General features: G+C 38.6%; 6 protein-coding genes across 9 annotated transcripts; 1 reads left to right on the forward strand and 5 right to left on the reverse strand.

Annotated features, from left to right (window-relative positions):
• Positions 1 to 1,981: 1,981 nt before the first annotated feature.
• LOC145225111 (insulin-like growth factor-binding protein-like 1) lies at positions 1,982 to 6,938 on the reverse strand. Of its 2 annotated transcripts, none has more exons than XM_080091756.1 (8): positions 6,844 to 6,938; positions 6,538 to 6,647; positions 5,750 to 5,863; positions 5,460 to 5,607; positions 5,118 to 5,291; positions 4,098 to 4,207; positions 3,924 to 4,034; positions 1,982 to 3,787 (listed from the first exon to the last, which is right to left on the reverse strand). In XM_080091756.1, the coding sequence occupies exons 1-8, from the start codon at positions 6,872 to 6,874 to the stop codon at positions 3,686 to 3,688; spliced, it is 900 nt and encodes a 299-aa protein (XP_079947882.1). In that variant the 5' UTR covers positions 6,875 to 6,938; the 3' UTR covers positions 1,982 to 3,685. The 2 variants fall into 2 exon arrangements, with proteins under 2 accessions (XP_079947882.1, XP_079947884.1); XM_080091758.1 differs by having other exon boundaries at positions 5,750 to 5,851; positions 6,844 to 6,937.
• A 59-nt stretch (positions 6,939 to 6,997) lies between these two features.
• Positions 6,998 to 9,377, forward strand: LOC145225109 (fibronectin type 3 and ankyrin repeat domains protein 1-like). 3 transcript variants are annotated; one of them, XM_080091751.1, is made up of 13 exons: positions 6,998 to 7,102; positions 7,162 to 7,328; positions 7,397 to 7,505; positions 7,567 to 7,626; positions 7,693 to 7,817; positions 7,895 to 7,976; positions 8,043 to 8,117; positions 8,178 to 8,243; positions 8,303 to 8,468; positions 8,531 to 8,652; positions 8,716 to 8,815; positions 8,881 to 8,925; positions 8,988 to 9,377. In XM_080091751.1, exons 2-13 carry the CDS (start codon positions 7,247 to 7,249, stop codon positions 9,069 to 9,071), a joined length of 1,116 nt encoding a protein of 371 aa, XP_079947877.1. In that variant the 5' UTR covers positions 6,998 to 7,102; positions 7,162 to 7,246; the 3' UTR covers positions 9,072 to 9,377. The 3 variants fall into 3 exon arrangements, with proteins under 3 accessions (XP_079947877.1, XP_079947876.1, XP_079947878.1); XM_080091750.1 differs by having other exon boundaries at positions 6,998 to 7,328; XM_080091752.1 differs by having other exon boundaries at positions 6,998 to 7,328; positions 7,409 to 7,505.
• On the reverse strand, positions 9,294 to 11,586 carry LOC145225108 (protein O-glucosyltransferase 1-like). The gene is made up of 7 exons (XM_080091749.1): positions 11,469 to 11,586; positions 11,182 to 11,410; positions 10,808 to 10,943; positions 10,620 to 10,741; positions 10,342 to 10,560; positions 9,891 to 10,115; positions 9,294 to 9,607 (listed from the first exon to the last, which is right to left on the reverse strand). The coding sequence occupies exons 1-7, from the start codon at positions 11,584 to 11,586 to the stop codon at positions 9,445 to 9,447; spliced, it is 1,212 nt and encodes a 403-aa protein (XP_079947875.1). The 3' UTR covers positions 9,294 to 9,444.
• Positions 11,533 to 12,576, reverse strand: LOC145225112 (RWD domain-containing protein 4-like). Its single transcript, XM_080091759.1, has one exon. The coding sequence runs from the start codon at positions 12,512 to 12,514 to the stop codon at positions 11,936 to 11,938; it is 579 nt and encodes a 192-aa protein (XP_079947885.1). The 5' UTR covers positions 12,515 to 12,576; the 3' UTR covers positions 11,533 to 11,935.
• Positions 12,577 to 15,239: 2,663 nt separating this feature from the next.
• LOC145225107 (flavin-containing monooxygenase 1-like) lies at positions 15,240 to 19,281 on the reverse strand. The gene is made up of 10 exons (XM_080091747.1): positions 18,999 to 19,281; positions 18,628 to 18,746; positions 18,129 to 18,267; positions 17,439 to 17,618; positions 17,250 to 17,377; positions 17,047 to 17,192; positions 16,773 to 16,987; positions 16,579 to 16,706; positions 16,383 to 16,508; positions 15,240 to 16,320 (listed from the first exon to the last, which is right to left on the reverse strand). Exons 1-10 carry the CDS (start codon positions 19,114 to 19,116, stop codon positions 16,087 to 16,089), a joined length of 1,533 nt encoding a protein of 510 aa, XP_079947873.1. The 5' UTR covers positions 19,117 to 19,281; the 3' UTR covers positions 15,240 to 16,086.
• Positions 19,282 to 20,058: 777 nt separating this feature from the next.
• LOC145225106 (SH3 domain-binding protein 4-like) lies at positions 20,059 to 26,498 on the reverse strand. Its single transcript, XM_080091746.1, has 13 exons — positions 26,012 to 26,498; positions 25,638 to 25,771; positions 25,486 to 25,568; positions 24,117 to 24,551; positions 23,263 to 23,989; positions 23,001 to 23,160; positions 22,738 to 22,933; positions 22,045 to 22,563; positions 21,781 to 21,917; positions 21,593 to 21,700; positions 21,190 to 21,371; positions 20,831 to 21,055; positions 20,059 to 20,335 (listed from the first exon to the last, which is right to left on the reverse strand). Exons 1-13 carry the CDS (start codon positions 26,130 to 26,132, stop codon positions 20,138 to 20,140), a joined length of 3,225 nt encoding a protein of 1,074 aa, XP_079947872.1. The 5' UTR covers positions 26,133 to 26,498; the 3' UTR covers positions 20,059 to 20,137.
• Between the last annotated feature and the right edge of the window lie 439 nt (positions 26,499 to 26,937).

Below are 26,937 nucleotides of genomic sequence, written 5' to 3' on the forward strand. Positions count from 1 at the left end.
GTTTATTGGGACTAAAACAGTGTCAACAAGAAAAATTATATACATTCATTTTTAAAACTGACACAACACAAAAATTCAGCTACTGACGCCGATGCGGTCGGTGCCCCTTCCCATTTGATACTCAAAGCTCAAACCATGGGCACGTGCTTACTGCTTACTTTACCTTATTGTTAATCCGGATGCACATACAGACTGACATTAAATGACCACTAACTATAAGCGTCACAAAAACACCTTGTTGCAAATTGCAATAGACAGATTTATATACCACAGTACCACTACCACACAGACACATCACAAACGCATTCACCCTTTGGTCCTCGAGACCTGCACACATGCGTTCAAGCGTACAAACAAAACAAATAATTTGCTTACAGATTTCACACTCATGGGAGCAACAGGGTTTTTCTGGTTCTGAAACTTCTTACTTACGCACAATGAGCTTCGTTTTGACTATTTATTACGTCATAGTTTGCACTTTGCCCAATAAAGCTTGTTTTCTTGTGTCACGTTGTCAGGCTGCGTGCACGTGACCGTGCCAATGCTGGGCATATCCTCACAAACAACATTGGTAATTTGGTACCAAAAGGCGCAAATCCATTACAAATATTGCGGGGCAATCTTTTAACTTGTAGAATTGTTGTTTCTGTGAATGAGTTCGTCATAATACACAAATACGGGTTGAACAAGTGGTTGCTTAACAAATAACAAGGCCATTAAAAACACAATGCGCATTTGCAATCTGTAATGGAATACAAGAGCTTTGTTCGGCACATGAGACTGCATGGTGCACCTCTTATAAGTTTACATTTTTGCAGGACCTGCCATTGAATACGATTGCAGAAATACATCAAAAGTATGGGTTCCCAGTTTACAAAATGCTCGGTGGTGGATGGGGGCGACAGTTTCGCACATTGCTGACCGACCGGCCACGAAAAAGAAACAAATTTACGTTGAGTTTGATATATATTTCATAAAATAAACTCGTTTCCCATTCTTTCCAAACAAACGTATCAAAAATAGTGTGGAGACATATGCATCAGAGTTGCAAGTCGGGCTGGACTTTTCGGGCCGGGTTCGGGCTTAGGTATTTGTGAGAAAACGGGCTTAAAACGGGCCTGACTTTACGTTCCGTGTCCGGCATTGTTTTTTAAATAAAATTACTCAGCTAAGTAACAATTCTCTGGCTTTGACCTAATGCCCACCCTCCTATAAAACGTATTGTTTACCCCATTGTCTACTAGTGTTCATTGTGTTTGTTGTCTTTCTCATCCTTTGTTGCAAGGCTTTCTTGGATAAGCCTGTCAATCAAAATTTCGGGCCTAAACGGGCTTTGCAAAAACGTTTCGGGTTTGGGCCGGGCTTATACTTTCGGGTTCGGGCCCGCTTACAACTTTGATATGCATAATAATCTTACTTTACCTAAAATTTTAGCGTCATATTCCTCTTCGGGAATTTGCGCGCGTGATTGGTACTGTAGCTACTTATTAAGGAGTCCTTAATGTGATCGAGAACAGCTATTACGAAGAAAAAGCGGTCCGCTACCACTACCCAACTGTAAACAATTATGGAACGTTTCGTTTCATATCTTTTTGGTGGCTTAACGACATCATATGAGTCCATATGCAAAGCTACACCAGTTTATAACACCGACGATGGCGTGACTATTTGGACCATCGTGCTCCACAGTCGTTCTAAAACTGTGATCCACGGAGTTGTGGGGACTTGCATCAATTTGGTACATATGCTTGTGATTGCGCAATTTCAAAACTGCGCATTGCAACATGTGAAGCCACACAATGATTTAAGACAAAATATTTTGACCTGTAATTTTGAAATACGTTCTTTAGTCAAACGCAAAAAAACAGTTGCCGACTTATTAGATATTATCGTTCGGCTGACAATTTTTTCCAATTTTGCCACGGTAAGTCGCAGTATCACGAAACGCCCCACTTGACACATAAACCAGCAGACAAAGATATATTGTAGATTTTTGTGTGTATGTGTACAAAAGCTTGTGTTCTATAAAACGATACGAGTATAATTGATTTGAGATATATACACAACCAAAGAGAGACGAGACGTTTACAGCAAAATGTGTATAACAAACCTACATACAAAGGCATATATGCAGGGTTGCCATCGACTTGAAACCAAAAATAAGGACAATCGAAAAATGAATTTTTCATACGAAACAAAACAAACGTTTTTGGACAAATCTTTTGCAGTTATACAAGCCATACCATATCATATGCAATATTTTGGCAAAAACAATCTGTTTCAGTCACTTCTTGTTCGTAGAAAATACTTTGTGCATCTCACAACAGCTCAGGTCTATGTTTACTTTTACTTGTAATAGGGATTTGACCAGTAATTGTTGAAAATAAGACAAAAGAAGGACTCAAGTCAAAAATAAGGACATTTCTTAGAAATAAGGACAATAAACTTTTCTAAGACATAGCCCTTCAAACTAAGGACAAATCTTAGAAATAAGGACGGTATGGCAACCCTGCATATATGTATATAATGGTGCGAATAAAACATAAAAAAGGTGAAGCAAAAATTATGTAACGAAGCCGCCGCCTAGCATCGCTGGATGAAAACGAACTGCTACAAATGACGGCTACGAAACAATACTGCATTTGCGGAACCACTGCCAATACATTGCGATTAGTAATATGTATAGTGTGCTGGGTAAATAGGATAAATATAGTTGCAAAGCGGTGTGATGATTAGTAATCTAGCAGTAATCGATAATGTACAAATGATTATATGGGACGGACAAAGCAACGACGCACCTACGAATAACTACGGTTCAGGCAGTTTCTACTGTCAAGTTTGTGTGTAAAAAAACGATCCGAAAAAATCAGAGGTCTTGTGCAATACTAAATAAATAAAAAAGCATTTTCGAGTCATGGTATTGGTGTTAGAATTACAAATAGACACGCCTAACTGAGTACAACAGGTTTTGGGCCAATTCGTGAAGAAAAAAATGCGTTCTTGGTGTACTACAAAAAACAAATTTATACATTTTTTTACAGCAACACAATTTTTTTGGTTATTTCACGTGCTTCAAACGCTATTATCGAAATTCTGTACCAGCAAATATCGCAAAATTACAGAATTGACACTGTTTGTTACATTTTTCCTGTATACTTGATCAGCGAATAGGAGGATGCGTTAAGGGGCCATGGTTAAAAAATTACGCAGTGGGACAACGACGTATGTACATAAGCAACTACGCAGGGGTAATACTGGGACGGCACGCACTAAATACGATAACACGTGACAGTACCGTTAGGATGTATCGCGACTGAGTGTGATGTTTACATGATAGTAAACAGACTGGACATATTTACAGGCGACGAAACGAGAAAAGGACACATAGAACATACATCGGTATTAAAACGCTTTACAGAGTTTTGCAAAAATTCTTGCCTCCAAACAGTGAGACGTGTACGCAACATACCAGAGGTTTCTTAACCCAAGAATGATTGGTGATTTCGGTTTATCAATTATGTATGCACACGTAATTAAGCAAGCAGGCCAAGATTATTTTGTCAGTCAATTGTTTAAATGTGCATGGAAAAAAATTAGTAGGCAGGCATGCTATTTTTATCCCAATAATATTTGAAACTTGCTTTGTTTTGGAAAGTTTGACAAGATTTAAACCAAGCAATCTAAACTAGTGAAGGACTTCAAGTAAGCTTCTTTCTGAGACTGATCCTCTGTTGTTTGAGGCCAAACACTCATACCAACCAGCATCATCACCAGTTATTGGGTCAACCTGAAATAAAAAATTATGTTATGTCGATTGTTATATAAGACCAAAGACATCTAATAGTAAACATTTAAAACACGATCCGTTTCTTTATTAAAACACACCAAGATGCTGCTGTTTTGTAACAAAGGATTAAACTTACCAAAACCCAAGCTGATATCTTATTCTTGTCAGGCCCACCACGTATTTGAACAGCTATGTTTAATCTGTCTGAAGGCATCTCCTCAAAAACATTTTGGTCTTCCAGCAAAACCTATCAAGAGTGGGTAATGATTTCAAAGTAACACTGGCTTATTGGATGGCCAATAAAACCCACCTTTCTAAACAATATTTGTGGAGTAGGAATTCCATAAGCTTCACAGGCAATGTACACTCTCTCACCAGTTCTGTTGGCAACATTTACTGGGATTCTGGTCAATACTGGTGCTGAAATACAAATTAATGAAGAAATTTAATATTATCATATGTAAACAATTTCAATGGGATAAAATTGGCCCAGGATTTGTGTTTGGGGGATAATTAAAGCTTGAGCAAACGCCCGAGAATACCAAATCAATTGTGCCAGCTTGACAAGCTTGTGATGTGAAATTCAATAACTTTGATTTACAGCATAAAAAATAACAAACCAATGACCTAAGTAAATCTTTTACACAAAAGTGATTTAGTCCCTCTCAACATAGAGTAAATATTCAACTGGCCCATATACAATACAACCAGTCAGTCTACTCCCCTTATGTCAACAACTTGAGCAGTCTAATATCTGATATAACTGTAGGGTGGCAAAAAACAGGAAACCGAATACCAGAAGGTTTTTCAAGTAGGATTTATAATGAAATGCTTGATACCTTTGCTCGGAACAGAAAACATTTCATTAAGTTTAAAGTTTTGTAGGACATAAGAACTGAAACACTTTCAGTTTGAAACCGCAAAACTATATGTGTAAAACTGTAAATTTGTGATATTTTTGTGACACTTAAAAATGCACCATGTTACAAGAATCTTTTGTTGGTAAAAAATATAATTACCGTTTTTTTAACACCTAATTATAGATGTTTATAACTAAGCAAATAACTATACTGGCAAGAACCAAGTTAACAACCTATCTCCTGACAAGCATACCCTTTTGTCAAGATTGCTTAATGTCAAAAGACATCACACAGAGATGTATTTTTTTATAAATATGTCTTTAATCACAACATATCCATTGTCTAGGAACTGTTCTTTTGTTAAACTTAAGCTAAGCCAAACATTGCCAAGAATTTACTCTATTTAAAATGCGAGAATCAAACCAACTGATCAAATGTTAAACCTATAATTTGCCCAACAATGTACCAACCTTTTTGACATTCACCACCATAAACAACTCGCAGTTTTGATCCATTTCTTTTCTTACGAAGCCAAGAAGCAATTTGGAGATCGCATTTTGTGTTATAAGTAATTCCATCTTGCCCACACATTGGTCCCTTTTTAGCATGTTTACATTGGCATTGGCCATATACGTCTTCATTATCTAAAAGTACCCAGCAAAAGTTCTTGTAATTAAAAAAAATCTTGATGCTAAAAAAATTATGCAAAGTATAATACACAAATGAGATGCAATCGTTTTTTAGAAGCCTACAACAGAATTTCCATAAACATAGTATGATGTAACTTTGTATGGCGACATTTAACAGCTCACCTGTTATGCAAGAAAATCCATGCCTGTGATCAGACAATGCACAAGGTATTTTAGTTGGACCACCACATATGTCTCCCTCCAGGCCCAAACAAACATCACAGCACTTGCAATCATCTTTTACCACAAATTCTGGATGTTCACAAGATACCTAAGTGATGAAAAAAGTTTGGTTTTCTGCATTTTGTAATGGCGCATTTTGCATGAAGTGAGACAAACATTTTTTCAATGCCTTTCACATTAATTTTACAAAACTGCTTAGCTATTTTAAATTTAAAACAAGCCAACATTACCTCTGGACAAACATCGGGACAAACACATGTTTCGTCAGTTGCCTTGCTCCAATTACAATGAAGTAGAACCAGTACAAACAAAAAAATATTGTTCATCACTCTCTGCAATACAATCTGTTATTCATGAAATGTGTTGTTTTATAAATACCAAATTAATGACAAAATGTTAGAATGTGTACAACGCTGCATATACAAAAAACTCAGGTTGCACAATTGGTCGCTCTAGATCAGTGGTTCTCAACATTTTTTCTTTCTTGGCCCATTTTCGTTGCATGAAAATTCTGTGGCCCAGTAAAATTTTATGAAAGAAAAAGAAAACTACAAAATTGGTTCAGAACAAAACAACAACTGCAGAACATATTTACAACCCTCTTTCTTGACCAAACACATTTCACAAACCAGCATCAGACAGAAACGAATATTTTGGGGTTTAATGGGTAAATCTTTTTTTAAGGTACAAAATTCTTTGAAATGTCTTATATTGCACCAAACAACAAAGCATATAACTCCTTAATGAAGTACTTTAGCAAGTATAGCCAAAATTTCACGTTTTGGGGGTCTGTGGGTGAACCGAGGGATCAAACGGGGTCAAAATTCACATTCACCATCTTTAGACCAATATCTATAATGTGTGTAAATTTGAAAAAGTTTGAACCATTCTTTCTTGACCAAAATGTGGGAACAAATCCGCGACAGAAAAAAAATAGACAAAAACAATATGTGTCCCCTTCAGGGAAGGGGGCCCATAATAACTATATAATAAAAACCACCAAATGAGTAGCACTTACCTTTGTTTCTTTGGCCATGACGACGAACACCGATCTCCCCTCCGCACGGCTGGTGTAGGTCGGGCCGTGTATTACGGCTGACTGGCAAGTAATCGCCGATTCTATGGCGCCTGTTGGAAGAAGGAAAAACGCTTGTTGACATATCGGACGGCAAGATTGTCCGGTAGCTGCTGCCAGTTGTCTGTTGCTTGGGGTGGGGAGTTGAATTGACGGCGCAAAATATGTCACATTATTGTTGACACCAAAACGGTGCAGAATTTTCACCCCGAGAGTTACGACTGACCAACATGAATTTGGTATACATACCAGCGTGTGTTAATAATGCAAGAAGGGCCATTGTGTTTTTACATCTGGCTACCAGTCCGCTTTGGGGAGAACCAAATATCTTCGCTATTGTTAAAGTAATCCTTGGGCAGGTCCTATAAAAGTGTTTGTCGAGTTTATACGTGTAATTGTGACAAAACAGTCAATTTAATGGCCGAACAATGAGGTCGCTCCAATCGAATCGTTGCGCTCAGTGGTATTTTACAGTCTTTCGTGATAGCTTAGCAAACTAAGTTGCTAGGTAATTTGGCGTTATTGTTGCGTATAAGTGGAAAGTTAGTGCGTGTTGCACAATTGCAGATGTAGACTACTCCGCCCGTACACTGTGACAATTCTTGAATCTTTCACTGCGTGTTCAGTGGAGGTTATCTGTTTGAAGGGGACCATGTTGCAAAGACTAGCCAAAGGGGCCCATCGATCCAACGGCGCCGACGGCAATACGCCCAATGGAATGCAAAATAATCAAGGTAAAAAATCTTAAATTGTTGGGGGATGTAATCAGGACAAAACTAATGTCACTTAAAATGATTAATAGGAATGTTTGCAGTAAATGCACCAGAACCACCTACTGTAGGAAAGGTTGATCATCACAGCATAGAACTGTTTTGGGAACATGATAGTGATGTCCATTCTGGTGACAAACGGTACCGATGGTGTTGGGTAGTCATTTAAATGTTTTTGTATTATCTATTTATGTTTTGGCAGAGTCAAATTTACACTTCAAGAGGAAGACCGAAGGACAAAAGAGTACAAAACTGTTTACAAGTAAAATTACTGATCACAAAAATGTTACAATTTTTGTACTGACGCCACTTTGTTATTGCATGTTAGTGGGTTTGCTGATACATATAAAATTGAGGGTCTTGATCCACTCCAAAAATATACTTACTGCTTGCAAGTGAGCACAAGTGCTGGAGACATTTCAATCAGTCCACCAATAACTGTTTGCACAACAAGTACGATGATGTTTATTAATGTGCATGCAACGAAGTCTAAATGTTTACCATTATATATACTTTGTAAATAAATGTAGAAGAGCCATACAACAGTGAACAACTTCACCGGTCTGTTTTGAAAGGAGATAAGGAGACACTAATAAAAATATTGGAATCTGGGTATGAGTTTTATGTGTATCTATTTATTGGTTCATTATGATGACATTAAATAAATTGTCTTTGCAGGGATGTGAATGTGGATGTGACTGATAAACTTGGATTTACTCCTCTTATGAATGGTTCACAAAAGGGTTTTCTTGAGTAAGCAACCCACAATGTCACTAACTTTTCAAATAGTGTAACTTTAAAAATACTTTGCAGTATTGTGGAAACTCTCATAGCTCATCGTGCAGATGTCATCATGACAAATAGCATCGGAAAAAATAGGTGGAAGAACATTGTTTGTAAATAGCAGAAACATCATATTGATCACAGATATTTTGTAGTATGATGCTTGCATGTTTCTCTGGGCATGAGGCTGTTGCTAGGAAACTAAAAGAAGCTGGAACAGCGTGGGATTGCACTGACAGGGGAGGAAGTACTGCTCTGCACTGGGCAGTGGATGGTGCTAACTGCCACCTAATTGAGTGGATGATTGAAGATGGTGCCCCAGTATGTTTATTATTTGCCATGTTGCAACTGTATGATGATTTACCATTACAACAACGATGTAGGTGGATATTCATGATAAAGCTTCAGAATGGACACCACTGATGAGATGTGCTGCTTTGAGTGGCAATGTTAAAGTTGCAACAGTTCTGATAAAAGCTGGGTCTGCAATAGATGCTGTTGACAAGTAAATATTTTTGTTCCAACTATAGTTGCCATGAATTGCCTTTGTTACTTAACTTCTTTACAGCAAAGGTAACACACCACTGATGATTGCTGCTCTAAATGGACATTTGGCATTGGTAGAGCTCCTTGTTTCCAGTGGTGCAAACCTGCTTGCCAAAAGCAAGGTTTGTTAACTAACCAGTGTTTGCTGTCTTAGAATGACATGTTAATAAAAGTGAATTATTTTTAGCATGGAAAAACTGCCCTGGAAATGGCTCATTCTTTTGACAGGAGGGTAAGTTTATAGAATGTGAATTACTTAGTTAAGTTAAACTTCAATTTGTTTGTGGTTACCAGCCTGTTGTGAAATTTCTGGAATCTGCAATTGAAGCAATGAATGAACAAAGAGCAAATACAAGTGATACCTCCATCAACATTTAATTCTCCAAAATCTTCTTCATGCGAGTTCCAGGGTGTTTTTAGCATTTGCACTGCCTGTACAACTACATTGTCCAAGTCGATAGCCACCAATAGTGGTAGCAGTATTTTATCACTTGTGTGCAGTCATTTTCTCCTCAGTGACTTATGTTGCTTGGGTGAATTGTACTGCTGTTTAATTAGCTGCAATAGGTTTTGTTACTGTTCATATTTTACACAGTTCGGTGTACATATTTCATTAGTATTTCAACAGAAAAAATATTTTTTTGTAGAACATTTTAGTTGTGATAATATATTCACCCACAATGATTGTCTATGTGTATATCAATAGGTAAAGAAAAGTATTGCAAGGGAAATTGCACAGGAAATGGAAAGACTATAATTCAGTTTTTGACTTATGTTGCTTTCTTTGTATTTCTTGATATGACATATTTCTAGAAACAGTGTAGTCCAACAAGTTTGAGTAATTCAACAGAAGTTTTTTCCAGTAGCATTCCACATCTTCCATTCGCAGCCTTTGCTCTATGAACCTTTTGCCCCTATAACAAATGACAAACCATGTTAAAAACATTCTATCGAGTTTGTTGTCCAGACAGCAATGATTTGACACAACATGTTGCACAAACCATTCCTAAGTTCATAAAAAAGGGGATAGTTAGCCAACATCCTCCAGGGCCTGAGGCCACGAAACTATTCACAACCTCTGCAATAGCTCTATTTTACCCAGACAAACAATATATTTTCCTCTTAACTTTGATCAGTTTTTGATTCAGGAGGCAAGGGACTACTGCCCAAGCATTATGAGTGAGTCAACAACACTACCTTGTGGCTATCTGTTTCATTAGGTCATCATTCTCCCGAGCGAATTCCAGTAATTCCTCAACATCTTTTAAATCAGTATTAACTGGAATGTAGTGAACCCATGGTTTCAAAGCTGGATAAAAGAACTCCAGCCACTCATGTCCAACATGGAACACCAATGAGTTACACAAAAACAGATGCTTCAAACGAAAACTTGCTGCAACCCCACGAAAATTGAACAGGTATCTAACCAAAAGTAGAAAATAGTCTTTAGAGAATGCAGTGGCATTTTCAGTTATACATTATTTAAAAACTGATATATATCGATGCTTAAAATTGATGTCTTGATTGACTAACAAAATTAATTACCATGGCTGCAGAAAATTATAAAAACTACCATTTTTTCAATGTTAAGATTTATTTGAACTGCAGAGTGAATAAGTCAAGACTAGACATACCAAAAGTAACTTACTTATATTTGCAGTGATCAATAAGATGTACAACTTCTGCAGGCTCTGCTCCGAGAGTATCTTTTTCTGATTTCCATGCCTGATTTTTTGTGTACTGTGCATCAACCAGCTCCGGCTTTTTCCTTGAGAGCAAAACCAATGGATCTCGTTGACTGCTGGTTCTTGACCCTCTGAAGAATGCTGTATTTTGCTTTAAACTCCATGGAAACTCTTTTGATTTTCTAAAAAAGTTAAGTTGTTAGGTTGAGCTTAAGTCGTTCAACACTTTGTAAACACACACTTCGCAAGTTCTTCTCTCATTTGATCCCATCTACCGAGACCAGTAGGGTAAAGTGGATACACAGCTGGACCACCTTGCCAAAAGGTCCATGCTGGATACATTATATCACAATGCACATCTTTCTATAACACACACAATGTATCAAATTCCTTTAAACAACTTTGGGCGATTGTGTACATTGCACTTACCACTTTGCTAAAGGAAAAAACTGGTAGATGCCTTGCATGCCGATTGGATTGTGGCCAATCATGAACATTGATGCCAAATTCCATGTTGGGAAGTTCATCAATTATGTTCAAAATAAAATGCTCCACTCCTGAGCACCTACAAATGCATGTTAGCTTAACTTTAGGATCATACTGGTAATATTTGCAATCGTGTTGTTAGTCTTAACAAATATAGATGTGAAGATTTATAGCCTACATGAAACTATTCAAGGCACATTTTTTGTTTTCTTCACTGGATGTGGATGTGTTTTAAAGTATTTGCTAACCAACTATCAATGTTACCTATTTTTTAAAGCTAATCATAATCTAGGTTTTTTATAGGCATTAAATATTACCTGCTTGGAAACATACATTTTTCCTCTCGATACAATTTGTGGTCAATTATTTGATAGTGAACAGATTTTTCCAAAGCACTGTCAACATCATCTTTAGTGATTTTTCCCTTTTCTCTCCAGATCTTCAAATCATAATCTATCACATCAGCATGACAGGTGCAATTACCCTTGCATGGGACATAGCTTTTCTTTGCTGCTTCAATTTTCTTGATATACTTTGTCCATCTGTCTAAATATTTGCCATATTGTAAAAAACATAGTAAAACTATGTTTGAATGTATTTTTACCTTTGCCAGCTCCATTGCAGGTCAAAACTGTAACTGTCAGAAACAGAAAATGAAATAATGCAAGTCTAAAACAAATACAAACCTTCATTACTTTTGCTGCACAATAAAAATGAAACATAATAATAAAAACATAACAACATTGCACTTCTGAGGGTACAACATAATAAATATTTATGGCACAGCTACTGTGATGTTGATTTTTTTTAAAATATCAGAGTTGTTTTGCATAATTGAGCAACATAATCAATACATTGTATGTAGTTCACTATGCAGGTGTGTATACACTTTCATAGACACTTAAAAAAGGGTTTGAAGCACTTTTTTAGTAGCCATACAGTGTTTACTAAACACAGAAAGACCCATCACTTTATTTTGCACGGTGCAAAAATCCAGTTGCACTTTAGCACTCTTCTTTTGAAAGTGGAACCAACTGCTTGCTATGCTAGGAAATATCAGTAAAAATAAGACTAGCTGGGTGTACTTTGTTGATCAATGCCTCCTGTTTGTGATAAATGTTTAATTGGGTCAACCCAGTTCCACCCTCTTGGTCTTTCACCCATCATGTTTACCCTGTCCGCCATTTTACGTTTCTGTGCTTTTGTAAGCTGTTCTTTTTTAACTTTTGGTTTAGCAACAGGCTGCTTTGGTTCATTTAATGGTTCATCGACAGGTTTGGAAACCTGTAACAGCTGGTTTTTCATAAGATCTTCATGATTTTCCTTTGCCCAATCAATAATTGAGTATAACATGGCTTCTCCAATGAGTCCACTAGCTTGCTCGGTCAGCTGATTTTGCACATCTGCTTTAACAGAGTCCAGTATGTGGTTGTTGTAGAAGGCATCCAAATTAATTTCAGGTGGAACCTCAGGATAGGTTGGAGGCCAAATAAATTCGATAAGAAATGACTTTGCATGTCCGTCTTCACCAATTTTATACTGGTAACATGTGTCATTAACTTGTTTAAAGTTTGAATCGTCTTCAAAGATCGAGGCAAGAACTTCTTGTTCCTCACTTTGTTCTTCAGTTAACGACATATTATTACACATACAAAAGTACCTTTGCAATAAAAAATCTATTAATTTTTACAACTACATCAACACTTCACAATAACTTGTGCCTTTCATTATAGATGGCTTTTAACTGTCCTTTTGATCAATAATTGCTGGTTGATGAATTATGCCTGTCAACAACATCATATTCATTGATGCACGATAATGGTTTAGACAGGCCAGTATTCATAACGTATTTACATCGAGTTTTGTTGTTGGCAACAAGTTTTAAAACTAATTTGAATCAATAGGTTTACTTTTGTGTTTACTGAACAATGTCCACAGTCACACTCCACATCATAACTTTCTAGTTCTACAGCAGAGAGCGGAGTGCACACTGCTTTCCCTTTTGTCACGTGCGGCAGTTGCAAAACCTGTTTTACAACAGCATCAATATAAAAATTGTACCCGAATAAAATAATCTAAAATGTTTGAAAAAATATGTGATTTGATTTTTCAACTATAATATGTTTTTGTTTATCTGTTATTTAAACAAACAAGACTAAAAAATGAGTTCTTATACTTTGCATTCGTATATTTAGGAGTTTTCTCATGGAACATGAACAGGCGGGAAATGGTGTGTTTTTGTTTTTTGATAAATTTGCAACGCTAATTGTTAAAAGTGTATGTGACTATCTGTGTTGTATTTTGCGGAGTGCTCTGATTTAAAATAATCTAGTTGCATTTTGCGTTCAGTGCTTGAGCCGACATTGTGATGAACTTTATACAAAATTGTCTGTCGAGGCATTCGTCCGAAAAATTTTCTGCAACACTTGAAGAAATTTTTGAAAAGTACAAAGTATTGTACAATGAGATTGATGACTCCATCATTGAAACACGCTCTGGGAGAAAAGTATTTGTAGGAAAACCGCATGATTTTGAAGTTGAAACTAATCCATCATATTCTTTTCATGAAGATGTAGATTTGTCCTCAGAAAGCGATGATGCTAAAGGTGAACAATGGGACAATGTAAGTTTGCTTTCATATTCACATTTAAATGGCATTGCAAATGTTTGTGGGGCAATAAACAAGCAAAAACATATGACCGAAAGCACCAGACTAAGTGACCTATCAGAGGAATCAAATCACAGCTGTGAAAGTGAAAATGATGATGATTTCTGGAAATTGCCCCTGAAGAGTTTTTCCATGGCACATTCTGTTCAAACAAATGTTTCAAAACATTCTGATTTTCTGAGAAAGGATATTTTAGAAGATAGCTTCGATGTAAATGAAGATCATGGAAAATACAAAATGAGTGCAGCAAAAAATGAAACTGTGGGCATCAGTCAACATCCACGGAATCGATTGTTGGATTTTGATGAGGATGAAACAACTGTCCAACAGGATGAGGATCGCCACACTGACTCATTTAGCTCTAACGAAGAAAACAGTTTAAGTTTAAGATCACATCTTCATCCTGTTCCAGCAGTTTCCAGTACCAACCAACCTTTTTCACCCACAAATCACTTATCTTCTCCATTTAAAAGAGTTACTTTGGGTCCTGTACACACTGAAGACAACATACTTGCAGCTTCTCCAGAATGTAATTCTACAATTAGTAACCGTCATTCTTCAATGTCATTAGATGGATCATATTGTAAACGACATGAGTCTCGAACTAATAACCATGTCTCGAATAGAGAAAAGGACATTGTAACGATTAGGCCAAAGACGAAATCGAATTGGGAGTTTGATAAATCCTCCAACATCAGGAATTCAGGTCAGACAAAGTTAGTTAAGTCAAGCACAACTCCAGAATGCAGATCAGCACCAAAGGTTTTCAATAGAGTAATTACTAAAAGTTCATCCAAAAAACATGTTCGCAAAATTTTTCATGAAAACTGCTCACACAATCAATCAGAAAATTTGGCAATAAAACCAAAGCATAAAAAAATACCAGTGGATATATTGTGTTCTTCTGATGAGGAAAACTCCAATGACTTCAACTGCAAAACTCCGAAAAGGCACTTTAGGCCACAAAAAACTGTATCAAGTACAATGAAACTTCGTAGTGGGAAAGCAAAGACAAATATATTTCATTGTTAAATTATAGCTGTGTCATTTCTGTAGTAAATTTACAATTTATACATAAACAACTATATGTATATTTATGTTGTTTTAAACATGTATAAATTATTTTCTTTAACCATTTCACGATTTTATTGAAAGCTCTCTTTTAGTCACCAAGTAGAATTTGACAGTTAGCGGCATTGAAAGTTGTTAAATAACATTGAAAGCAACTATTGGTCAAGGCGAAGAATCCAGTTCAAGAATGTTTGCCAAACCCAACACTGAGAATTATCCTGGAAAGTTTTACCTTGCAACGAAGTTACAGGCAAGTCCATTCGGTGTTAAATACAACAGACACAGTTTTTCATAAATTATGTCAATCATTTCTTACAAGTTTTCACTTAGTGCAATAATCTTAATATTGTAGTGAGATTTATCAGTCCAGTGTCATATAATGCAATTAGTCATTGTTCAAGTTTAAGTAGTTGTAATAATCAGGGTTTTGTAGTCCTAGAGTTGAACAGTTAGATTAAAGTCAAATATTCGTAGTCTTTATCACTGCAACCAGAAATAAACAAAAAAGCTATAATTGCAGTGGGCTTACAAACATTCTCCAAGGTATGTGTCTTTGTCAACACCTAAAAATGTATTCGAGGTGTCAGCATGCGCTTTGTCACTCTAAAGATTTAAACTGCACAATCACAAAACAGCCCAGAGCTAACAGAAGTATATTTTGTTACAATATGTTATGATGTGAGGTAATACGGTTTCATCGATTATTGCCAATGGTCAAGTCTGATACAAGTGGATTTCACCTCTTTAATGTACAAACTATATTTTTTGCTGCTTTCGTCAATATCATGCACAAATCATGTGCATAAAACCTCTGTGTTGATTGACTTTAAACCAAACGTTATTGGCCTACAGGTCATGTAAATGCAGTACAACGAACTGCATTTTATTTGACATATAGGATGTAACGTTTTGTGTCAAATTGTCTACAGAGTTTGTGTAAACAACCTAATAATCGCATATTTGTGGTTATAGTGCGGCAGAGTCAACTTAATATGTTTTTCTGATTGACTGTAAATCCTGACAGTCTACAGCAGTGGTTCCCAACCAGGGCCCATGGCCCCCCAGGGGGGCCACGAGCTGTGTTCTGGGGGGGCACGGGTGTAGATTCACCAGAAACACCCACTAACAGCCATTTTCTTTTTAACATTATTCCCTAATTTAATCGACTATTTCACATACTATTTGTGTATAGTGAGGTTTTCACAATTACAGATTCTTATTTACGCTATTGGACCTGTTTAAAGCCTAAATTAGTACCAAATTTCAACACGAGATTGCCATTTACATTTTTAGGGGGACCACAGGTCCTACAGGGTTACTTGAGGGGGGCCACGAAGCCCAAAAGTTACTTTTAGGGGGCCACGGTCCACAAAAGGTTGGGAACCACTGGTCTACAGTTTCAATATTCGAAAACTGCGCACGGTATGACACAATAATTTTTTTATGACACAATAAGAAACGTAAATTGCCGTGTTGCTGTCCACTATGCATCTTCAGATGACGATCTCATTCCTGCCATTTCATTTTCAATTGCTTGCAAGGAATGCTCCCTTGCTTTTTCCCATTTGTGAGGTCCACTTAAACGGAAGTGATACGGGAGTGGAGGTCCAAAGTAAACATTAAAGGCAAGCTTGGGGTCAGTAAACAGCAGCCATGAAAATGACGGTAACAACTTCATATACTTGGCTAATTCTTCGCGATATTCGAGTATAGTTACCTGTTGTAACAAAACATGCACATTCATAATACAACAACAACATCTTTTTATCTATTGCTAACCCGGTAAACATATTCGCCCTCCGCTCTTCGAATGATGCTCTCCCTTTGTTGCTTCCAAAGTTTTTTCATTTCAATCTTTGACGGCAAAGATCTCTCACCGCTTAAAACTTGAGCAACATATCGGCTCTAGACAAAACATTGGACAAGTCAGATACACAGCAATAAAGTGACTTGAAAACACCACACAAGGGACAACCTGTAGTTCTGCTGTCGAATTCACAGGACCGTTGCCGATTGGAATTAATCCAACAAAAGTTAAAGTGTCGGAATGTTTGGCTTCAATCGGAAATATCCACCAATGTAGTTTACGGTCACTGGCATTTGCTAAAGAGTAATAGCTTACATATTGCCAAGGTAGCTTCTAAGGTATCACCGTTGAACAAAACCTACCTGGAATAACGTGTTTAGGCAAAAACGGAAATTTTGAGGTGTACCCTGTGGAAACCACAACGATGTCCACATGCTCCTTGGATCCGTCTTCAAATGTAACACTGTGTTCATCGAAGCATTTTATACCAGGCTTTACCTTAACTTGTCCGCTGTATATTTTAATCTGTATTTGGTCGTTCATAGCAACGGTGCCGCGCAAACTGCCTATTGGATACCTAGAACATAAATGATTTACAATTGTAAGGTAATTCCTAGTAGGCCTAAGGTCACTTACTGTGAGGTTAGGCCACTGGCTGTATGGTCAAATCGGCTTTCAAATAGAGATCGCAAGATTGATTGTACCATCCAGGTGGGGGCAAGTTTCACCAGCGAGGCTTTAAAGCGATTTATGCCGGCCAGATCAACAGGCAAACCTTTGGACTACATATATGTTAGTTGGTGTTTCGTATCTAAACAAAACGCTGAAGGTTTCCTTACCAATGACATTCGTGGTAATAACCAAGCTCCATGTCGTGCGCTGATGTAAATCTTTTGTGTTAACTCGGCACATTCTACGGCAATGTCACAACCCGAGTGTCCGCATCCGATAATCACAACCGACTTATCTGTTAAAATTATTGTAGGCTATCAACAAAATGTGACAGGAATTTTTTTTACTTTATGTACCTCGGAAACTTTCGTTGGCTTCGAACACTCCACTAGAAATTATTTCCCCTTTGAATTTGTCGCTGAGACCCGGGATGTCCGGACGAATTTGTTCGTTCAACTGACCCGTCGCGACGATAACTGCTCTGAATTCCTTTTCAATTTCTTCCTTACCAGTTTTAATGCAGACTATCCAGGAGCCTGAAAAGCAAGGGTTATAGGCAGGGTTGCAATACTGTCCTTATTTCTAAGATTTGTGCTTACTTCGAAGGGTAATGTCTTAGAAAAATTTTCTGTCCTTATTTGTTAGGACTGTCCTTGTTTTTGGCTTGAGTCCTTATTTTGTCTTATTTTTAACAATTACAAGTTAAATTCCTGCTAAAAGTAAACCTAGACCTGGGTTGTCGTGATATGCAAGAAGTATTTCCTACGAACAAGGAGTTGCTGGAACAGATTGTTCCTGGCAAAAAATATGACATGTGATATGCCATGGCTCGTTTAAATGCGAAGATTTGTACGAAAAAGTTTGTTTCGTTTGGTATGAAAATTCAATTTTTCGGTTGCCCTTATTTCGGGGTCAATGTCGATGGCATCCCTAGTTATAGGTGAACTTGTACAGTAACAACAGTTTTCACAAGCACTTTTGGTGACATCATTGTTTCCTTGTGACGAACCAAAAGTAACAATAATAATACTTTGGGCCTTGTGTACCGGTTTCATCGTGGGTCGCTGATTCTCGAACCGAAGTAACTTCTGTATTATAAATCACGTGTTCAAGCAGGTTGAAATGTTCTGCATACATTCGAAGATATTCCAACGTTTGTTTCTGTCGTAAGTAAGGTGGCCATTCCTGTGAGAAAATGAGAAAGAAGTTCAAAGTAGTAAAGCATCTACTCTGCTTAATTGGGTGGGACTAAAACCAAATATTCGGCACTTATGCTGAATAAAATCAACCGAATCACTTATGACGTCACGTGAAATTGTACGCAACAATTTTGACATAAAAATATAAGTTTTACTACAAGGCAAACAGCGGCGTTTCCACAACAGCATAGTTGTGTTTTAAAATCATATTATTTCTGGTTTTCAATGCTTTAGAAATTTATATTTTGGGTTATTACGCAATTGAAAGATTATGTATTAATTAAGCAGAACAGTTACTTTTTACCGTCATAAAATTGTGTTCGTAAAGATGCGGCTTTTGCCTTACCTTGGGAACAGGAAAGTCAGAGAAACACGACCCTTCCTTGCTAACGTTAGCTACCAATGACTCGTAGATTTGCGGAATAAATCCAGTCCGTTTTCGTTCGGCTGTGTTCCACAATCCTCCTTTACAACAATTCTTTTTAAACAACTGGATAGTTTCGGTAGTTAAAATGTTTCCCTAATTTGTATATGTTATAGACATAAACGTCTTGTTCTCATGTACGCTATATAACCTAACACAGGCTATATAGTAAGCTCCAAAAGGGAGCTTATACATTATGATGAATTATATTACATTATGATGATACATTATGATGAATTATACTTTATTTCCGTTTATAAAACTCATAACAATGTACATGGTCGCGTATATACCTATGTCTGATGCTTTCTCATAGCACACTGGTGTAAGTCCATACTCCAAGCAAGATTTTATGGTCGCCAAACCAGCAGGGCCGGCTCCAATAATACAGATCTTATCCTTTTCTGCCATTACTACTTAAAAACTAAACCACCATGTCAATGCTAGTCTGCAAGTTAAGCGACTTGTATAAAAACTTATCACTACTAGGCTACGCACAAAACGCCTGTTCAGCAAACAGTGCCGGCACGTCATGTAAACAAACCCGAAGGCAACTACAACCAGTGCACAACATAAACGCTGTTTCCTCAGGCTTTGTAACAAGGGTTGGCAACCTACGGCCCGCGTATGGGATCCGGCCCTCGAGCCGCACGCGACCGCATTTAGAAGTTGTAATTTTTTGAACGGGCGGATGCAATATATGCTATAAATCCCATTCAAGTACCAAAGAGTTTTCAAATTAAACGCTGATAGTTACTAGTTTATTACTAAACATAGGCATTGTTACGTACAAAGATAACATTATTGTGTGCTTGTGGGCTTGTCTTGGAACTGTGTCATATTTTTGGCTCGCGCATGCAAAAGGGTTGTCCAACTTTGCTTTGTAACTACGTGAAGTGCCCCATGCAAGGCGCTTGTTAATTTGCACCTGTGCGGCAACAACAAACGTGTAAAATGAATACAAAACCGCTTGGTAACTTGACTAGACTTCTTACTTGCTAAATATAATGGTGCCTGAAGATGTAGTCTTAGCAAATTACTCATGCACTTGTTGTTCACACCATACGACTGACGATGCTACACTGCTGCAAATTGATGTTTACATTTGTTGCTGATGTAGTTAGTTTTAACTCGAGAATGTCAGCTGGTTCTGCTAGGCTGCTTCCGTGGTCGCCCTAAGCGCTAGACATTTAAACTGGGCAAAAACAAATCACGCGCATGCTGTGACGTGCTGCCCAACTTTCATGTCACGTATACAACGCGCTCCCAAAAGGCCAGGCATCAACTGACGGAAATAACAGCTTGATTACAAACTGTTGCCTTTTGACATACCGCTTGTTTTGAGACATCTCATTGTTGAGATATAAGTTTATTGCGAAAACAAAGAAATCGTAAGTGCATAGAATTGTGTATCGTGGCGGAATACACTGGACTAGAGCCGGGTGTCGTAGCAACGTAAAACATCAACTGACGACACTAAAAGAATCGAAGCCGTCACGCAAGACACAACTTTTTTCGGAAAATCGTTCATTTCATCCAAAGCGGAGTATAGTCGAATGAGGGCAAGGTAGTTGTCGGGATGGTCGTTTTTCCAAGTTGTCAAAAATCTCCAGGCTCCTTTCCAGGGGTCCTATACAACACACCAAGCATATTAGTGATGAAAACAAGTAGCCTACCTGAGCAGTTTTTACAACTTAGTATAGGCCAGGGGTTCCCAAACTTTTTTGGTCTGTGGCCCAAATGTCTATTTAATAGCGATTCGTGGCCCACCACGTGCTGTAAATTTGGGCACAAACAAAAAAATAACTCAAAAACAGGCGAAATTTTCCAGCAATTTATTTTAAATGAGATACATGCTCCTGAAATTTAGCTACAAAATTCAGAATTCTTTGCAAAAATTACGTTTTTCAAAACAAAGCGCATAACATCTACAGTATTACAAAACAGTAGAATCTATTCAAATGGCTCTGTGGCCCATTGAAAATGTCTTGGTGGCCCACTACTGGGCCATGGCCCACAGTTTGGGAACCACTGGTATAGGCGGTTTGATTGTACGTTTACCCGATTAGTTTCATCACACATGACATACATTTAGCTGCATTAAAATAACGGTACACGGCCATACCAATTTGTCAGCTTTTGACTGTTTTGTTATGTCTCCAACTGTATTGTTTCCATATCCAAGCTTCTGTGCTAAAGCCGACCAACGGTTGGCGATTGCCAAGGCAACTGAGAAGAGACAACCGTCGATAACCAGCTCATTGACAAGCTCGTATTCTTCAGCATATAGAAGTGCTTTTATGATTTCCTGACAGGGTGATTTTAGGCGAGGTCCAGATGAACAGTACTCCTGGCGAAAACAAACAAACAGTATTTTAAAACGGAAACCCTTATAATAGTGTTTGCTAAAAAAATATTTTATGGCGGCCTATCTTTTCTCTGTTGACAGTAAAAAAAGCTAAAAACAGTTACGTTTAAAAATACCTTGTATTTTGAAAAAAAGTGAGCCAACATATTGATCTTAGTCGAGGATGCGATTTCAGCGCTTACTGCTTTTAGCACAAACGATCGGCCATACTGAATTGATTCCATTACGGGCTGCCACGCGATGTCCCTCTCGAGCAATTTCTTTTGTATTCGCGGAAAGGAAAAGTTGAAATGTTGCACTGCGGATAAAAAAAACGTACTTCACACCTTCTGTTCATCTATGTGCTGACAGCTTTGGCTATTATGTTTGAATGGTGGATAATAGGACCAAAAGAATTATGTATTTGGAGCGTAAACATCGATGTCGATGGAATCGCAGTCATTTTTTTAACCGAAACTTTAGACACACAAAAAGCATTGTTCCTTTTAGGCTCAAATCAAATTAATGATTTGCATTTACGTGGTTCGGTGACAGCCTCCACAACGCTCTTCACGGACGGCCTCGCTTTGTTCCAGTCGTAAAATTCGTCAAAAGCGATGTGGCGCACGTGGTTGGTTTGAACAAGTCCTGTAAAGTATAGGTAATTACCACTAAAGCCACTTTTATGCGGATGTTTTCCCACATACAACATTTAATACTATTCTAACCTGATTTATGTTTCGCGTATGCAAGAAGGCATTCGAACGATTTCTCCCTGTCGTTTATGACGAGCGTTTTATCGCTGATCACCACAAGATAATCAGCCTGGTCGTAACTTAACATGTGAGGGCTTGGTATTCCTTGCCTGTAAAACAATTAAAGTTATAGAGTCAGCAAAAGTAAGCTACATTACGTGAGATAAAACAAGGGCCCTTTTTGACATTTAATACAATTGATATTAGTTAAACATAAGGCATGCCGTATAAACCCACCTCCATTTGTCGCTACGTCGTTGCGTTATAGCCAAACGCAGAGGGCACAAACGTCTCGCGGAACCTGGGACAGAACGACCCTTCAACATGGATTTGTCAACCAGCTGTAGCAAGTGCCATTGGCGAACAAAATCACAATGAGCTAAGTGAGCATGCTTGACGGAAAGTCCTGCTTTGTTGAACCGGGTAATTGCTTTGTACGGCGACAGGTTGTTATCTCTTAACGCTGGCGGGTCCAACTTGACCTTCCTTTCCCGTCGGTCCTCATTGCCTGTCAGCATTAACGTGAGTCCAAACTTTGACTTGGGAGATACCGGGGTTGGGTCGTTGTCCGTAATCCGTATTACAAAATTGTGGTTGATTCGGACGGCAGTGTTTATGTCTTCAGTCGATATAGTGCAGTTCCAGCCACTTGTGTCCACCGATAAGGAAGACAACTGCGGCGTCTGCACTTCGATGCCAAAACCTTGGACTAATTGCATTGGCATCTTGAAACTGTTCCACCGAAGTAGATTTAACCTGTGTATTGCCGTATTGATGAATTTCTACGAACTTAACAAATGTTTTGAACATCATTTGTTACACCTTTTATACAACGTGTTTAAGCATGCCTTATCTAGGTTTTGTTGATAAAGTGTGATGCAAGCGCAGTAGCCTAAACTGTGATACATACTACATGAACAGCCAACTTACTTTTTTGTTCCGTGTGTCACAGTCAGAAAGGGTGGAACAAAGCCTGTTGGGGAAATGGAAACGCAGCAAATCGATTCAAAATCAATGTGCTTAGGTCCGTACACACCCACACCGAGAGTCTTCAAACCGATTAGGTCCGATAACGCATAATGAAAACACACTTTCATCACTGGTACAACGTAAAGGGTGAAACTATCTGCAAAAAAGTAAAAATTAATTGAACTGCGAATTTCTGTTCAACGTTGACACTATTGCACACTTACCGTTGGTATTTTGCTGCTCGTTGCCTAAATCAAGAGTAGCCTGAAGAGTATCTCCGAACTGGAAGCAGGCCTTTACTTCACAAAAAGGTCCATCGAGCGAGTTACTTTGTAAACAGGTCATAACAAAAGCCTGCATTGATTTGTCACCGTTGGTCTGAAACTAACACAAAAACAACAAATCTTAAAATATTCAATACTCTTTTTAGACAGAAACTAATTTGTGTTCTTAAAGTATACCAACTGCTTGCTTTAGGCTACCTACTTCGTCAATAAAACCCGGCGAAATTTTAAGATTCGTGCTGAGTTGAAGGGTGGCTTCGTGTTGGCACATTTTAGAGTCTACAAAATCCATTCTTACAGCGGGCCCCGCATGAGCAATTTGTTGAGGTTCGACTTTGCAGCCATCCTTGAAATCCGCTCCCGCAAGAGTCTTTGTGTCGGGTGGATCCTCTAACCCTAACACGATTCGCCCGTCAAAGTCATCCGGCCCCGGACAAGTAAAATCCCGAACGCTGGAAGAAAAGGTGGAACCGGTATAGGACGAAGAGGAAGCGTTTCTCTTTTTATTGGAGGAATTTCGCTTATTTTCCAATCTGGCGCCGCTTAGACTTCCGGCTCTCTCCCGAAGCTTTGAATTTGACTGTAAACCATTACATGAACACTCCGCGCATTTTTCACAGGCGTTGATGTGCAGTGATACGTCGGTGCCTGAAATTCGCACCACTCCGCCGGAGCTGCTTACGTCCCTCCATACGTCACCACCGTAGCTCGTGGAGTTGTTCAGGGTGGTTATGCCATCTGGGGAGTCACGCGGACTGAGAGGTGATTGCGCAATGGCAAGGTCTTCGTACGATTTGTAAAAGCTCTCCTTGTGTGCGTCGTTTTTGTCAGAGGTCGAACTTCCCGCCCATGAGGTAGTGTCGTCCCATTTCGTTAGACTTGGAGACGATCGTATTGGCGTGCTAGGACTGCTTTTGGATCCATGGCGTCTATCACAAAAAAATTTTTGATACATATTTATCGCGTGCTACATCCTCAAACACAACAAATCTTACTTATCTTACTATAAAAATGACAATTTATTAAGACAACCACATTTTAAAGTTGATTACTTACACAGTTTTGAAGAGTTTAACGGTTTGTGAGAAAGCCATTTGCAGCGATCCTCTTCCGCGCCGTTTCATTCTGTTGCTCTCAGCATTGGGAATATCGAACGAGGAAAACGAGCGCGTCATTGGTTTACTTCGCGTGGAGGTCTGAGACGGATCCTCTTCTTCGTCAACAGTTTTTAAAGAGCCACCGTGCTTATAGCTGCGTTCTTTCATAACTCGACTATCACTTTGTGAAACATGCTGCTGATTCTCTTCTTGGGCCGAATTAACGTTTTTTTTGCCATTTGAGAGGGCGTCAACGTGGCCTAAATCTCCTCCTACGTTATTATGTTGTTTTGTTGACATTGCATAATCCAATGAAGTTTTGTCTGTTACATGGTCTTCATCGTTCCTTGCATGAACCCCGTGAAGTTGCTTGCTCGAAATGATGTTAATCGATCTGTGGTCAGTTAAAAACACACGTTTGGTGAATTTTTCATGCAGTGCAGACTAATGATTTAGTTTTGTTGTGCAATTAGCTGCGTCCACATTCGACTTCATCTATCTAATAGCTTTTTAGTTGTCCGCTTCAGTCTACATTCCGTTCAATAGAGCTATATTAACAGCTACCAATACGTCAGTAAAAATCAATGTCATCGTTTTAACAATCAACAGCTTCCATTCTGTGGAAATGCCATATGACACGTGCACAATGAAATATTAATGGACAGGTTATATTTCACGGCGAAATCCCACAACCGACAGACACGCGAAAATTTATGTCCTTCCAATAAAAATCACGATTTTAGTTTCTAAAATTCGCGAAAATGTGAAGTACTGTTGTGCGGTAGCCCGAATTCGTGTTGTTATCAACGTCATTTTGAGCCCGTTTGGACCAGGGTTATTGATTGGTTACGTCAGTTACTTCTACAAAGCAGACATTGGAGGCGTCAGACACGAACGCATTTCAACTCCAATCGTCATAACTCCGACGTGTAGGCCTGTTGCAAACTGTGCGCGTTTTTATCGTGATTCACGTTGTCCAAAGTTGTCAACTTTACATCGCAACAAAGAGCGGATATACCACAGTCAGTAACTTTCAGCTAAATTCTCGGGAACTTCGTAGTTCAACGATAGTTAACACGTTTTGTTGGTGTTTTGTCGCATTAAAGCGCTGTGGCACATTTGGAGGTTCTCCAATAGCGCTCAATGGAAATATGCCAAAGTCGTGATTTTTTGTTACCACAAGTGTGAAGAGTTTCATGAATTCTTTAACGCGCTTTCTAGCAATCACATGATTCTAAAATGATCCTCTAGCAGTTAAGAGGCACATATATTTTCTAAACAGCCTCAATTACACACACAATCTCCACATTAACAGCCTGAATACTTACGTCGGCCGGACAGGCTTCAGAGATGATTTAGGAGTTTCGACAATATCCCCTCTGGTCCGGTCGCTCTGTTTGTGCGAGGAAATCTAAAGTGACAGACGTACGTTGGTAAACCAGCACTTGCCTCGCTTGTATTTGCACAACAAGTGACTTACTCGAAGCGTTTCCGCACTTCCATATGACTGTCGTACATCTGCACTACACGGCATCTGTGCTGTAGGTCGGATGACACAGCGCTGCTGCCTGCGTATTGCACTGCTTTCCCGTGCGTTCTGGTGTGATGAGTCACCTGCGATAACAACAGTCAAACGCGATAAATGGAGGTGGAACCGGAAGGCCACGTCACCCGCCCTCTCTATACGCAAACCGATCGACAATGTATTTAATAGTTTACGCAAAAAAACTTAATTTAGAACCAACACTGCTTTGGCCTGCGTGCAACAAGGTGTGGCTGAAGTAGCCTACTTTACAAATTTGCTCTAGTTTATGGATCAGTGCTTTCTAGTTTATGGCCTGTTATTATTCATACCTCTTCGCCGACGTGTATTGTTCTCGTTCCAGGTAGTGCTTTCAAACTCGGGTATACTAAAAAGCGAAGAACCGCACTGCAACTGAACTGGCGTTCCGTGTTTACCTTCTTGAAACTTCATACACTATGTCAGTTGGTAGTTGGTACTTTTTGTGTTACGCACATACACACATGACTGCTTATCGATATGCAACAACAAACATAGGACTCGGTTAGATATAAGCGTCTGTAGAGTGGGAACAAAGCAAACACACTCTGCATACTGACACAGGCAAAACTTTACGCTGAAGTGTCTGTTGGGAAACGACAATAAGGCTACCTTACAATTGAACTACTCGCAGCAGGGCTAAATGACGGCTCTTGAACACTTAACTTGAACTGTCTAAATGTCGGCTTCATGCAATTGAATGTGACGCGAATCGTATTTTTAACTTAACGCACGAACCAAGTCGGTGCTATTGTGTTTTAACACAATGCCGTAAAACGTCAAGGTTTTTATGCGTTCGAGCCTTTCACTTCACGTTCACACTTGACCTTATCTTCATTCCTTTCTCTGCCTCAAACTTGTCGATTCGCACACTGTATCTATTAAAGATAACTGCCGGTGTATGTTGACACCAAACAAAAGTCCAGTAATCAACGTATTGGAGCAAAATACTCCACAGCTGATAACTCGCTAATGCTAGAACAACAGATATCATAACAATTGTAGGTTACTATCTGTTAATCTTAGTGTTGCTTCAGTTTGTTCGCCAAATACTGCGGTGTACAATTCACCCTGTCCTGTCGCGTACATAAATAAGTTACGGGCGGCTGCCGGGTTTGTTCTTCGGTCGTGAACGAACGAGCACATAAACAATCTGCTCTAGTCTTCTAAACGCTTCTACACTGGACACCGTATGCTGTTGATTTTACAAGCCCCATTT

This window comes from Phallusia mammillata, chromosome 4 (genome assembly GCF_965637545.1).
Source record: "Phallusia mammillata chromosome 4, kaPhaMamm4.hap1.1, whole genome shotgun sequence".
NCBI classification, from domain to species: Eukaryota; Metazoa; Chordata; class Ascidiacea; order Phlebobranchia; family Ascidiidae; genus Phallusia; species Phallusia mammillata.